A 15,003-nucleotide genomic window follows, 5' to 3' on the forward strand; every position below is an offset into this window, starting at 1 on the left:
TGTGTGGCCTTATTTTAAAAAGTTAAATCACTAACACATATAGAATTTGTTTTATGTTAGGAATGAGGATAGGGAACCAGCTGTGCCTTATATCATTTATGGAATAATTTGTCTTCCCCCCAGTGACTTAAATATGCTGTCATCAAACCTAGATAATTCTAGAAAGGACACCATTATCTCTGACCTATTGAAAGAGCATTTTGAATAGGCTTCCTATATTGATTAGCTTCCCTCCTGTCAGTTTTCCGTAACGCAGATGAGGTGATCTTTTCAAAACATACCAGCATAAAACCTTTTATGGGCTTCACATTGCTATTTGGATTAAGACTTAATCTTTTTTTTTTTTTTNATTTCAGGTTACTCTTCTTGCTCTCTGGATTCCAGCACATTGTGGCTTTCTTTGAGTTCTTCCACCATGTCATACTCTTACTCTAGGTTATTTACCCTGCTTTTCCTCTTGTGTCGGGAATGCCTTCTGGAACTCTGTCCTCACACCTTCTTTCTTGCCCTATTGTATTCCAGTGCATCCTTCTACTTTCAACTCAAAGTTAACTTCTTTTTTTTTTTTTAAGTTTATTTATTTATTTTGAGAGAGAGAGCATGGGAGGGGCAAAGAGGGGAAGAGAGAGAGTCAGAGACAGAGAGAGAGAATCCCAAGGAGGCTATATGTGGGGCTCAAACTCACAAACCCTGAGATCATGATCTGAGCCTAAACCAAGAGTCAGACGCTTAACCAACTGAGCCACCCAGGCACCCCCTAAAGTTAACTTCTTGATGAATTCTTCCCTGACTCCCTAAATAAGTTTAGAACCTGTATGTGCTGTCTAGGCACCGTTTAGGTGTTTGTTTGTGTTTTAAATAACAGCTTTATTGAGACATAATTCACATGCCATATGTTGCAACATTTAAAGTATAAATAAAATGCAGTGGCTTTTAGTGTATTCATGGAGTTGTGTGACCATCACCATAATCAATTTTAGGACATTATCTTCACCTCAAAAGAAGGTCAGTACCAGTTAGCAGTCAGTCATCATTCTTCCCCAAGCCCTCTTAGTCCTGGACAACCAGAATGTTGTTTTCTTTTTTTTAATTGTGGTAAAATAAATATAACAAATTTTGCCATTTTAACCATTCTTTCAAGTTTACAATTGAGTTGCATTAATTACCTTCACAGTGTCGTACAGTTGTCACCACTATGTATTTCCAGAAGTGTTCTATCACCCCAAATAGAAACTCTGTACTCGTTAACCAATGACTCACCAATCCCTTCTTCCCCAGCCTCTAGAAATCACCATTCTACTTTTGGTATGAATTTCCTTATTCTAGATATTTCATATAAGTGGAATCCTACAATATTTGTCCTTTTGTGTCTGACTTATTTCACTTAGCATAATGTTTACAGCATAGTCCATATTGTATATCATAACTCATTCCTTTTTATGGCTGCATATTATTCCATTGTATGCATATACCACATTTTGTTTATCCATTTATCAGTTTATGGACTTGTTGGTTTCCACTTTTTGACTATCATGAAAAATGCCGTTATGCATATTTAGCATACAAGTATCTGCTTGAGTCTATTTTCAAATCTTTGGGGTATATACCTAGAAGTGGAATTGGTGGGTCATTGATAATTCTATGTTTACTTTTTGAGGAACCACCAAACTGTTTTCTAGAGAGGCTATACCATTTTATCCCACAGGCAAAATAGAAGGGTTCTTTCTAATTTCTTCACATCATTTTTTTTAAGTTTATTATTTTTTGAGAAAGAGCATGTGAGCATTAGTAAGGGAAGGGCAGAGATAGAGGGAGAGAGAGGATTTCAAGCAGGCTCCACACTGTGAGCATGGAGCCAAGAGTCTGACACAGCCGACTGAGGGCCCTCTTCCCATTTTTTTTTTAAAGAAGTCATCTTAAAAAAATATATTTTTTAATTTACTTAAGTTTATTTTTTTAATTTTAGAGATGGAGAGAGAGAGTGTGAGCAGGGAAGAGGGGCAGATGGAGAGAGAGAGAGAGAGAGAGAGAATCCCAAGCAGGCTCCATACTCAGCGAGGAGCCTGATGGGGGCTTGATTCCATGACCCTGGGAATCTGAGTCTGATGCTCAACCTACTGAGCCACCCAGGTGCCCCCTCTTCCTGGTATATAGATGGATATGTTCTTGCTTTATTTTCACATGGTATACAGAGAAAGATCATTCTCATGTGTCTTTTTTAAGGGCACTAATTCTATTCATTAAAGATCTACTTTCATGACCTAATTACTTCCCAAAGGCCCTTTCTCCAAATACCATCAAATTAGGTATTAAGGCTTCAACATATTGTTAAATTAAAAAAAACTCAGTTGAGTAAATTTAAAGATAAAATTAGCTTTATCCAACAATTCATGAATTGGGCATCCTGTCTAACAAATAGAAAGGAACTCTGCAGAGCTTTAGAAAAGGAAAGGTTTTTAAAGACAGAAAGGAGGTAGAAAAGGAAATTATTAGCAAATATGCATTGTTTTAGGCAAGGTCAGCTTCCTAAGAGCGAATGGAAGGGTCTATCAGGAAGATTATGTTACTAGTGCTGACTAGGAAATTCCCTGTTGACTGGTTAAAAGTTGCATTCTTGAGGGGTCAAAACTTCAGTCATGTTGTATATTAAGTCTTGGTTTCCTGATACAGAGTTTAGTACAAGTGACTCCATTTTTAATTGCTGTCTTCTTTTTAACAATTCACCCCTTTTGATGAGACTCTCAGCTTAACTGAGAGATGGGATCACAATTTAAGGCATTAGTGCCACTCACAGCTCTAAAGTTCTCACTGATTTTGTACATTTTTTTATTTGGGATATTCATAGGTTGTGACCTTTTTTCTTTTCTGCTTAGTCTCTCTGATAGGCCATAACTTCAGGTTCACAGTTTTGTTTGTTTTTGTTTTTTAAAGATTTATTTTTAAGTAATCTACACACCCAATGTGGGACTTGAACTCATAACCTGAAGAGCAAGAGACACATTTCCTATCAACTGAGCCAGGCAGGCCCTCCCCAGGTTCACAGTTTTTAAGTCAGTCATTCTCTTTGTTCCTTTTCTGATATTTTCATCTTAGGGAGATTATTTGCATGGTAGCTAGCAGCTAGGAACATGCATGTAAAACTTTTGAGAGAATACAATGTGGCAGGGAGATTATTATGATTATTAGAAAGAGGATAATTTCCCATTGTTTGTAGTACACTTCAAAGCTATGATCTCCAAGACTGAAATCAGTCAAAATCAAGTAAGTCAAAGACCCTCCTGAAGGAGGTTATCTTTTTTTAAATAATTTTTAAAACAAGTTTTTAATGTTTTATTTATTTTTGAGAAAGAGAGAGAGGGAACGAGCAGGGGAGAGGCAGAGAGGGGTACAGAGGATCTGATGCAGGCTCTGCACTGACAGCAGAGAGCCCAGTGTGAAGCTCAGATTCACCATGACCTGAGTAAAAATCAAGAGTTGGATGCTCAGCTGACTGAACTACAGGTAACTCCAAGGAGATCGTCTTTTTAAGCCACGTGGCTTGTTTAATGATCTTATGTAACTGAGTTTCCACTTTCTCAGATATGTTAATCCAGGTGTAGCAGGTAGTGGTGGCCATAGCAGAGATACCTCCTTGCTCAGCTAAAAGATAAACAAGGGCTATTCTATTATCAAAAACAATCGTGGCCAGATTGTCTCAGGATTTTTGTTGGATAGCTATTGTAGATTTTTGTAATGCTTTCAAGAGTTAAGGAAAAGTTTCTAATCATAGCCTCATTTACATTTACTTCTAACCATGGAAGTAGGGCCCTGCCAAAGATAGTGAATCTTTAATCCTGAAAGCCTCCTGGTAGGTCTTTTCTAACTTGACAGTGTAAACTCACAGGAGTTGACCAATGAGGTATAATAATAAGGGGCACACTTGCCTGACTCTGCACCAACTATCTAAGCATTTGTAGGCCCAAGGAGAATGATAACCACCACAGGCAAAGACAAACCCTGTGAGGGCACAAACCATTCCTGTTAAGGCAGTATTATTAATAGATTCATTCACAAGAACTGTGTGTTTGCTCGTCACAGTCAGGGATCAGTTAGGTTTTCTCCTAGCCTGAATTAAAGTTCTAAATTCCATTGGCCTTAGCAGTGGCCTGGGAGATACAGATGATAGTATTATCTTTCCAGGCCAGTGCCAGAATAAAGAAAAGAAAGTGAAGAAGAAAGGGTTTCATGTTTAGTGAAAGTATTTAGTATTCATGTTTAGTTAAAGTCTTGATCCAGTGTTTGGGAGGAAGCATCTTCCTGTTAGCTTATCTTCCTAGTCAATTTGATGTAGAAGTCCCCAGTGTTTGTACAGGACTAGATGTTACGTGCAGTTTGTCAGTTGTGAAACGTGTATCTAGGGTTCGAGTCCCTATCATCTGGGTAGTGAGGAGGACCTTTCAAGGAGATTCAAGGACAGTCTTTGTTCTTTAGTGATTCCAAATCAGAAGAGTGGGAGAATACTGGGAACATTAGCTTGATGTGTTATAGCCGGATATTTGAGGAATCTAAAATTCAGGATCCAGTCCACTTTTAACCGAAAACACACATCCTACTTTGCTTGAATACAGAGAGGTTTCCCTTATTATTTCTTTCTTTCTTTTTTTTTTTTTTTTTACAAATAGTTTATTGTCAAATTAGTTTCCACATAACACTCAGTGCTCATCCCCACAAGTGTCCTTCTCTATGCCCATCCCCCCCTCCCCCCCACATCCATCAGTCCTCAGTTTTTGTCAGCATTCAAGAGTCTTCTCATGGTTTGCCTCTCTCCCTTTCCCCCACCATTTCTGCCCTTCTTCTCCCCCTTGTTCCTCCATCAAGTTCCTCCTAATCCTCCTATACGTGCAGACATATGATATTTGTCCTTCTCTGCCTGACTTATTTCGCTCAGCATAACACCCTCAAGGTCCATCCATGTTGCTACACATGGCCAGATTTCATTGTTTCTCATTGCCATGTAGTATTCCATGGTATAGATAAACCACATCTTCTTGATCCATTCATCTGTTGATGGACACTTAGGCTCTTTCCATGTTTTAGCTATTGTGGAGAGTGCTGCTATGAACATTGGGGTACATGTGCTCCTATGCATCAGCATTTCTGTATCCCTTGGGTAAATTCCTAGCAGTGCTATTGCTGGGTCATAGGGGAGTTCTATTGTTAGTTTCCTGAGGAACCTCCACACTGTTTTCCAGAGGGGCTGTACCAGTTTACATTCCCACCAACAGTGTAGGAGGGTGCCCGTTTCTCCACATCCTCGCCAGCATCTAGAGTTCTCTGATTTGCTCATTTTAGCCACTCTGACTGGCGTGAGGTGGTATCTCAGTGTGGTTTTGATTTGTATTTCCCTGATGAGGAGGGATGCTGAGCTCCCTTATTATTTCTTACAGCTTAATTACACTTATTAAAGTTTTTAACCTTTAGAAATCTTAGTTTCTAGTGAAAATAAAGAACTGAACAATTGTAAACTGTCATTTGCATTAACATTTTGTGGCTTGTTAGATTTTAAATACTTTTTAGAGGTGTCTGAGGGGATCAGTCGATTAAGTGTCTGACTCTTCATTATGGCTCAGGTGATGATGTCACAGTCATTAGATTGAACACAGCATTGGGCTCTGCACTGTGTGTGGAGCCTGCTTGAGATTCTTTCTCTCCTTCTCCCCTTGCCCTTCCCTCACTTGTGTGTGTGCGCACTCTGCCTCTTAAAAAAAATTTAAAAACAAGTACTTTTTACAATTTCTAGAACTGTGCTTCCCCAAATATCTTTAGTTCCTCTGTAAAAGGAAACCAGAAAAATCAGTAAACCTATGTTCAGTAATTAGTGTTTTAGTATTTTATCTTATTTGGAAATGATCTGGATATTTAATGAATTTAACTTAAATCATATCTAACTTAACAAAACTTTTTTTTTTTTTTATATATTTATTTCTAGGATAGAGAGAGACAGTGTGAACAGGGGAGGGTCAGAGAGAGAGGGAGATACAGACTCTGAAACAGGCTCCAGGCTCTGAGCTGGCAGTCAGCACAGAGCCCGATGCAGGGCTCGAACCCACAAACCGCGAGATCATGACCTAAGCGAAAGTCGGATGCTTAACCGACTAAGCCACCCAGGCGCCCCTAACTTAACAAAACTTTAAGATTTTGGGTTACCGAAAGATTTGGGAGAAACTAAAGTTACCTAAAACTTTTTATTCTACTTAACATCTATTTAATTGTTTTTAACAATTAATGTTTAGATTACCCACAAAAGCCATTAGACATTAGACAAGGCCAGCCATTGCCCCAAGCTATTTTTTGGCTAACAAGTTTTATAAGAGATAGAATGAACTTATATGGCTAGTAAATCCAGGTAGAGGAAAAGTTTGTATTTAGTCTGGTAACTCTAAGGACATGTCTGTTTTAAATTAAACCAACACACTTAACTAGCTTCTATACTGAAAATTGAACTAAATCATGTGAACCCATGTGAATTTGGGTTCATTTTTATTATATTTCTGAGATTTACAAATACTTCATAAGCACTTGTTTTTAAGCCAGTTAAACAGAGCTCTTTTTTGTTCTTGTTTTTAATTTTTTAATGTTTTCATTTATTTTTGAGAGAGTGTGCTAATAGGGGAGGGGCAAAGAGGGAGAGAATCCCAAGCAGGTTCTGCACTGTGAGCACAGGGCCTGATGCGGGGCTTGAACCCACGAACCATGGGATGATGCCCTGGGATGAAATTGAGTTCAGTGCTTAAGTGACTGAGTCACCCAGGTACCCCTGTTTTGTTTCTTTTTTCTTTTCTTTTCTTTTCTTTTCTTTTCTTTTCTTTTCTTTTCTTTTCTTTTCTTTTCTCCTCTTCTCTTCTCTTCTCTTCTCTTTTTCAAGTAAGCTCTATGTTGGGGGCTCTATGCTGACAATACAGAGCCTGCTTGGGATTCTCTCTCTCCCTCTCGCTCTACCCCTCCTCTACTTGCTCGCATGCTCTCTCACAATAAACCAAAACTAAAACTATCTTTAAATGGACAGTTCTTATTTAAAAGTGTATATACAATTACATTTTTATTTATTTATTTATTTATTTATTTATTATTTTTGAGGGCAAGAGAGACAGAGCACGAGCAGGGGATGGGCAGAGAGAGAGGGAGACACAGGATCCGAAACAGGCTCCAGGCTTTGAGCTGTCAGCACAGAGTCCATTCTGGGGCTCAAACTCACAGACCACGAGATCATGACCTGAGCTGAAGTCAGCTGCTTAACCTACTGAGCCACCCAGATTACCCTACATTACATCTTTAAAACAATTCTTTTAATGTTTATTTTTTGAGAGAGAGAGAGCACGAGTCGGGGAAGGGCAGAGAGAGAGAGGAGGAGACACAGAATCCAAAGCAGGCTCCAGGATCCAAGCTGTCAGCACAGATCCAGATGCAGGACTTGAACCCACAAACCTTGAGATCATGACCTGAGTGGAAGTAGGATGCTTAACTGACTGAGCCACCCAGGTGCTCCTGTATTTACACTTTAAAGGCATGGGCGAAGAATGCTGTTCCCCTGAGAACCTCGGTAAATAAGGGATAAATAGATACATAAGAGATAAATAGGGACGTTTTGGAATTAGTAAAAGGAATAGGTGAACATTGAATGGCCTCTAGAGTTACATTTCTAATTTTGCCAAAACTTGTAAGATGTCAGTTCCTCAAACTGGGTTGCAATTTGAATGATATCATAGGTTGACCCATCCATCTAATTACACTATCTTTTTTTTTTTTTAAAATAAAAACTTTTACAAAGACCTCAAAAGTCTGAGTACCTAATTTCATTTTAGTTTAGGGGAGGAGGTCTAACAAATATTCTTATCAGGCTCTGTATGTCAGCTTTCAATTTAGCCAATTTGCAGTCACAGAGCTACTTAAAAATTCTTTTAAGTGTCTTGTCAGTTTTCATCTGGGACAAACAGCAACATTTCTTGCCATATTGAATAACTCCCCCTTGGATATAAGAGGGAGTCCCAAAGAAAGTGCAGAAGATAACTTATTTTCCTTTTTTTACTGGGTACTACAGACAGATCTGAGAGTGCTGACTCTGATAAGAATGTTCATCCTTAGCCAGCTTCTTCCAGTTTTTCCAGGATCCCATCTGTAGCTCCGTTTTTTACCAAAGTGTGGCAAGATTTTTATTTTTAATGTTAGTTTTTCTTTGTCTATGTAAGAGAATAATGTAGCATTTTGCCAGAAAATCTCTTTGAGTCCCATTTTGGAAGAGCCCTCCTTTGAGGTTAGGTATGGGAATGACTGAAAGGTCATTAACTTGGCAGACTTTTGTTTATGGTCCATAAAGACAACCCAGACAGAGGAGTACTAGAATAAGTATTCAAATAAAGGAAGATAGAGGGAAACAGTAAGAGTTATATCAGTTTGGGTTTTTTTTTGCTTTTAAGTACTTTTTACAGCTCTAAATTTTCACTAGTCTTTTATAACAAACCTTTTAATAAAGGTATTTTGGAATTTTGAAACCTTTTGGAGTCTCCTGCATACCAACTAAAATAGTATCTCATTCTGTTTGATTTGGAAGGCTTGCTTTTAAGGGCACTTGTTAAAAATGCTTTTATCTAATTGGAACATTTCTCATAATTGCCGTTGTAATTCCTCTGAGGACTGGTAGTGGTTTGGTAGGACCCTAGCCAGAAACCTCACCTTTTCTGTGCAGCCATATCTTGTCATAAATGGGGTGTAACCCACATTTATGTCTGGCCATATTTTGGGACTGCCAATCTGATGGCTACCAAGCCAAGTTCTCAGGACACAAAAAAGCACAAAATCTTAGTAAGATTTTGCCACATATTTATGTCTTCTGGACTATAGTTCTTAGGTATAAAATAAGCAGGGGTACCAGAAGGAAGCATGCTTGACTCTTTAGAGTTTAAGGATCCCATAAGCCAAGTTTGGGTTTCTCAGAGCTGAGCTAATACCTAAAAGGGATGTGCCTCTGGGTTGGGAATTGTATGGTAAACCTCGTTGCACAGAAATTTTCTTGAGTTTGGCAGGTGACCTAGTGTCAGCCTAACCTGTTCTGTGACCAACTTAATGTCTGAGTCTTTGAGTTAGGTAATGAATACTTTAACAGCTCTGAAGTGTTCTGGCAGTGCCCACCAATTTTTGTGGCTATTTTTTTTTTTTAACTTATGTGATTCCTGTTAGTTATAGCCCTTTATCTACACAAAATAAGACAAATGAATATGTGCACCCTAACATACCAACAGCAACCATAACATGTTACTGTAGACTGGCCAAGAGAAGGCTTTACATACCGTCACAGATTCCTAGCATGGGTTAAACCAGCAGACTCCAGTAAAATGGGGACTGTGGATTGGAACTGGGGAAAAGACTAAACCACCAAATCTCAGTAAGTGGGGACTATAGACAGGAACTGGAAGGGTATTCCAAACCTTGTGGACTGAACCAAGAGGTAGGGACTCAGGTTTCAGATGGAACTGTGTGCCAGCTCCAGGTGACCCACTGAGCCCTGGACTAGAAAGTTAGCTTAGGAGGGGTGCCTGGGTGGCTCAGTCTGTTAAGCGTCCGACTTCAGCTCAGGTCATGATCTCACGGTTCGTGGGTTCTAGCCCCGTGTCAGGCTCTGTGCTGACAGCTAGGTCAGAGCCTAGAGCCTGTTTCACATTCTGTGTGTGTCTCTCTCTCTGACCCTCCCCTGCTCATGCTGTCTGTTTCTGACCCTCATAAATAAATAAAAAGCAATAAAAAAAAAAAAAGTTAGCTTAGGAGCTCAATGCAAAGGGAGCTCGATGCAAAGACAATGGAGCTCAGAACTGACAAGAACTCCCCGGTAGCTCTTGGAAATGGCTAGAAAGAAAGTAAACTCGAACATTTCATGGGGTACCACACCTGTGTTTTTTTAAAGCTGTCAGAAATCTCCTTTAGTCTGCTGTTTTCACCAAATTTATTAAATAACAAAAATTAAACTCAGTAAATTTAAAGATCAAATTGGCTTTATTCAACAGTTCGTGAGTTGGGCAGCATTCCATGTAGGAAATAGAAAGGAGCTCCACCAAGCTGTAGAAAAGGAAAGGTTTTTAAAAGCAGAAAGAGGGTAGAGAATGGAAATTATTAGCAAAGAATGCATTGTTTTAGGCAAGGTCACCTTCCTACAGGGAATGGAAGGGGTTTGTGGATGGATTATCTCACTAATGCTGTCTAGTGAGATGATTCCATGTTGACTGGCTAAAGGTTACCATTCTTGAGGGGATGGAGGTTGTTGAAACTGCAATTAGATTGGTTGTTAGGTCTTGGCTTGCTGACATGGAATTTAGCACCATTTTATTTTTGGGCCTGCTGTCTCCTTTTTATTTTTTTAATTTTTATTTGTTTATTTATTATATAATTTATTGTCGTTAGCTAACATACAGTATATACAGTGTGTTCTTGGCTTCAGGAGTAGATTCCTGTGATTCATCAGTCATATACAACACCCAGTGCTCATCCCAGCAAGTGCCTTCCTCAATGCCCATCACCCATTTACCTCATCCCTATCAACCCTCAGTTTGTTCTCTGTATTTAAAGAGTTTCTAGGGGCTCCTGGATGGCTTAGTCAGTTAAGCGTCCAACTTCAGCTCCGGTCATGATCTCACAGTTCATGGGTTTGAGCCCCGTGTTGGTCTCTGTGGTGACTGCCAGCTCAGAGCCTGGAGCCTGTTTCAAATTCTGTGTCTCCCTCTCTCTCTCTCTGACCCTCCCCTGCTCACACTGTCTCTCTCTCTCTCACTCTCTCAGAAATAAATAAAACATTAAAAAAAAAAAGAGTCTCTGTTGTTTGCCCCCTCTCTGTAACTTTTTCTTTCCTTCCCTTCCCTTCCCTTCCCTTCCCCCGACCATCTTCTGTTGAGTGAAAACATGACTGACTTACTGACTGACTGACTCATTTCACTTCTGCTGTCTTCCTCTTTTTAACAATATGAATTTTAGCAGGGGCAAAAACATTTATTCTATAGCAGTACTATAGCTAACAAAGTTAAAAGAATTAAATAATTAAGTAGCTTAGGACTCTAGCATCATCTGTTTCACAGGAGAGTCCATTATAGAACATCTGAAGACATTCACATTTGTAGGAAATTAGTCTGATGGTAGAAGGGGTAGATAATCACTTGTATGGATTCATAAATTATATAGTTTGTAATTCATATATGATTAGTAATGAATTCATAGATACTGGTCATTAATGAATATGAACTATCCTTAGTTTAAGAGAACTGTTAGTTAAGAGAACTGTTATGTTAAGAATCTTTCATATCTTAAGAAAAAGAATAACTGCACAGTAGTCTTAACAATATTTTTTCCTTCCTCCTAGATTTAAACAGTCAAGTTAAATCAAGCTGGGAAATCATGGCAGAAGGTGGATTCGATCCCTGTGAATGTGTTTGCTCTCATGAACATGCTATGAGAAGGCTGATCAATCTGGTGAGATAAATGAGATGGTCCTATTCAGAATTAAACTGTATCTCTTCTGTCCTTTTTGTTTTTGGTTTTTTTTGGTGGTTGGGGGGGAATGTTGGTTATTGGAGAATTTTCATCTGATGGTCACTAAAATTATTTCATAATTGAAATTCCACAATGGTTTAAGTCATAATGGTTAAAGTGCTTGCCAGCAATTCTGTTATTAGAGATTTTAAAAAACCAGATTGCTACCTTTATTTATGGTAGATTTTTGTTGATGAAATCACCATCATGGGAAGGTAACACATTTGTGTATAGCTTTTTTTGTTCTTTATTAACAAATATATAGTCTTCAGCTCTGTGGAGCTTGTTTACCTAATAAGTTGCTATGAAGTCACACTTCCTGTTGTGACATGGTTCAAATCCTGCTCCAATAAATGGCGTGGCAATAAAAATTTCTTTATAAAGCATTTCCAAATCCAAATCAGTTATTTGACAGAGGCAGGTTTCTGAGCAACATGCTTTAGATAGTCTCATTGAATTGATTGTTGTGTTTACAAATTTGAATTTGTAAAGTTTTCAAGACTCCCCGAGTCTCTATAATCTTTAATACAGGACTGTTCATGTATTTAAATACAGGGCTTTATATCTTTTTTTTTTTTTTTTTATNAAGTGAAAGCTGGACGCTTAACCAACTAAGCCACCCAGGTGCCCCCAGGGCTTTATACCTTTTTATGTACAAAAGAAGAAATTTGACTATTATAAACAATAATGTATACTGTATTATTATTAAGTTAGACATAACATTTTGTTGTTCTAGAAAACTCTTGTACAGAGGTACATTATCATAGACCAGGTAATAAAGGCAGGAACAAACATTTGCTCAAATATTTGAGTTGGTGGTGGTTAATCAGCAGGCTTTCTGCTGACTCAGTGACTATATGTAGTGATCAGAAGTGTGTTTCTTGTGAGTGATACTCCTTTTAGAGTCAACATATGCTAGGACTTTCGATCCTAAAGGATTTCTTAGAGGGAAATGAATAAAACAAATTTGATAAGACTGTGGCTATAGAAATAAAATGAGAATGTTAGGGGCGCCTGGGTGGCTCAGTCGGTTTAGTGTCCAACTTCAGCTCAGGTCATGATCTCGCTGTTTGTGGGTTCGAGCCCCGAATCAGCCTTTGTGCTGACTGCCAGCTCAGAGCCTGGAGCCTGTTTCGGATTCTGTGTCTCCTTCTCTCTCTGACCCTCCCCTGCTCACACTGTCTCCCCCCTCCCCCCCGAAATAAATAAAACATTTAAAAAAATAAAATAAAATGAAAATGTCATATCTCTGATAACTTGATGTAAAATAGATGAGTGAGGAGAGAATATTTAAAATATTTTCTCTGATTTATGATGTTAAATAGCTGATAGCTTTTATGTCCAAACTTCAGGCTAAGGTAAAAAAAATTTTTTTTCAAATTAATTTGATGCTGGGCACAAAAAATAGACTTGTAATTTAACTGGTAAAATTTCCCCAGGAGATCAGTTTTCAGTAAGAGTTACTACCTCTTTTTTTCTTAGTGTAATCTTTTTGTTTTTAACATAGTATCATGCTTTTTTATCTTAGCTCTGGTGCTTTTTTTTAGAGATGACTAAAACTAAGCTCTACTTTTTATGATCCCCTGTACATTTTTGTTCTCTTTAGTATATTGTCAGGAAAACCACGTTTAGCTTTGTTTTGTTTTTAATGGGCACATTCATGCCTGATGGGACATTATTTATAGCAATCTTAGTGTGAAGTACTTTATATGAAAATAGATTTTAGATTTTACAGATCTTTAAAGGTGTACAGTGTACATCTTTTAGTCTGTGCTGGATATTTTCACATGATGTAAATTATTGTTGGGTGATCCTGGATGGGTGATCTGCTGGTATATAACGTGCTGCTAGCAGTATTGAAGATTCTAGAAGGGAGGAGAAACTCATTTGATTTCAGTGAGGAAACTTGCTAATTAGGCTTGATAGACATTTGTTTGATTTGAGTTGTGCTTTATAATTTTTATTCTTTTATTTAAACTCCAAATCAAGAGACGCCTGGGTGGCTCAGTCAGTTAAGCGTCCGACTTTGGCTCAGATCATGATCTTGAGGTTCGTGGGTTCGAACCCCGCATCGGGTTCTGTGCTGGCAGCTCAGAGCCTGAAGTCTGTTTCAGATTCTATGTCTCCCCCTCTCTCTGCTCCTTCCCCGCTCATGTTCTGTCTCAAAAATAAATAAACTATTAAAAAAATAAAAAAAATAAAAAAGAAGAAACTCCAAATCAAGCAGCATTTTGGGCGTCATATCTACCTTATAGATATTAAGTGCTTTCTAAACTGAAAGAGTATCTTATGAAACAAGGACTCTAACTTCAGAAATTCAGAAATAGTATCTCGAACTTTAGAAATTCAGCAATGAGGTAGGTCTCTAACTTCTCTAAATTCAGAAATGTGTAATACTGTTTGCTGTAGCATTACTTCTAGTAGTAAAAAGTTATAAACAACCTAAACGTCTACCAGTAGTGGTTATATCATGGTTTGTTCATATGATGGAATCTTCTACAGAGGTTTAAAATAATGTCTTTGAAGACTATATCATAACATAAGGGAAAATCTTATGTGGAATGTATAAAAGCAAGATCTAGAAACCACATTTAGCATGTCTTGCTTTTCGGTACCCACACACACCACATATACGTGTGCATAGGAAAAAAGGCTTGAAGAAAATACATTGAAGTGTTAACAGTCTTTATCTCTGGATTGTAGAATATAAGGTGAGAGGGTTTTTTTTTTTTTCCCTGTATTTTCTGTGGTATTCTCAGAAGGGAGATTATTTAACAAAAACAATCTTTTTTTTTTTCATTTAAACATTGTCAGCACTCTTTCATACTATACTGGTTTTTCTACCTCTCATGCATTCATTATCTTCTCTTACACTTCAGAGGACCTGTTTTTAGTACCTTCATCTTATTACTCTTTGGAAGCCTAACCCCCTAGTCTGTATTTTAAAAGGAGTTTAGCTGATAGTATCATTTTTCTGTATTAGCTGTAACTACCATAATTTAGATGTCTGTCTGTTCTGAAACCTCATGGGTATATATTGGTGATGACAGAGCAGAGATTTATCCTCATCTTTCTAAAACTAGACATTTAACTCTTCTTTGTAATAGAGTAGCATCTCGTTAATTTTAGGTTCTAATTTGGAATTTTTGTTATTTTTTACCTCATATAATCATTTGATTTTCTTGTAGGTTAGAGTATTATTAATTCCTGAGGATTTAAGGTGCTATTGACAAGTAAAAGCCTGGGGACATTGGGGATTTTAATGGTTATTTATGGTTAGATCTTTAATTGTGTACTAGGCTGCAGTTTAGTTTTGCCTGTTCTTTGGAAATAGATGGACTTTGCCAGGGGATACATTCAGCTTAGGAGCAGTTAAGATTTTACCATTGTTTCCTTTCCATTTTAATAAAGTTCTGTTCATTCACAATTTAAAACTAACTTCTTTTCCTAATTTAG

General features: G+C 37.9%; 1 protein-coding gene across 4 annotated transcripts in view; it reads left to right on the plus strand.

The window, feature by feature from the left end:
* Nucleotides 1–15,003, plus strand: part of SMIM14 (small integral membrane protein 14) — an 82,591-nt gene that overhangs the window by 26,183 nt on the left and 41,405 nt on the right. For all 4 annotated transcript variants that reach the window (XM_077758918.1, XM_077758917.1, XM_077758920.1 and 1 more), the window contains one exon: nt 11,378–11,487. In XM_077758918.1, the coding sequence (XP_077615044.1) occupies nt 11,413–11,487 (75 nt within the window). In that variant the 5' untranslated portion in view covers nt 11,378–11,412. The remainder of the gene's footprint in view (nt 1–11,377; nt 11,488–15,003) is intronic.

This window comes from Crocuta crocuta, unplaced genomic scaffold, assembly GCF_008692635.1.
Source record: "Crocuta crocuta isolate KB4526 unplaced genomic scaffold, BGI_CrCroc_1.0 scaffold223, whole genome shotgun sequence".
In the NCBI taxonomy this organism is placed as follows: Eukaryota; Metazoa; Chordata; class Mammalia; order Carnivora; family Hyaenidae; genus Crocuta; species Crocuta crocuta.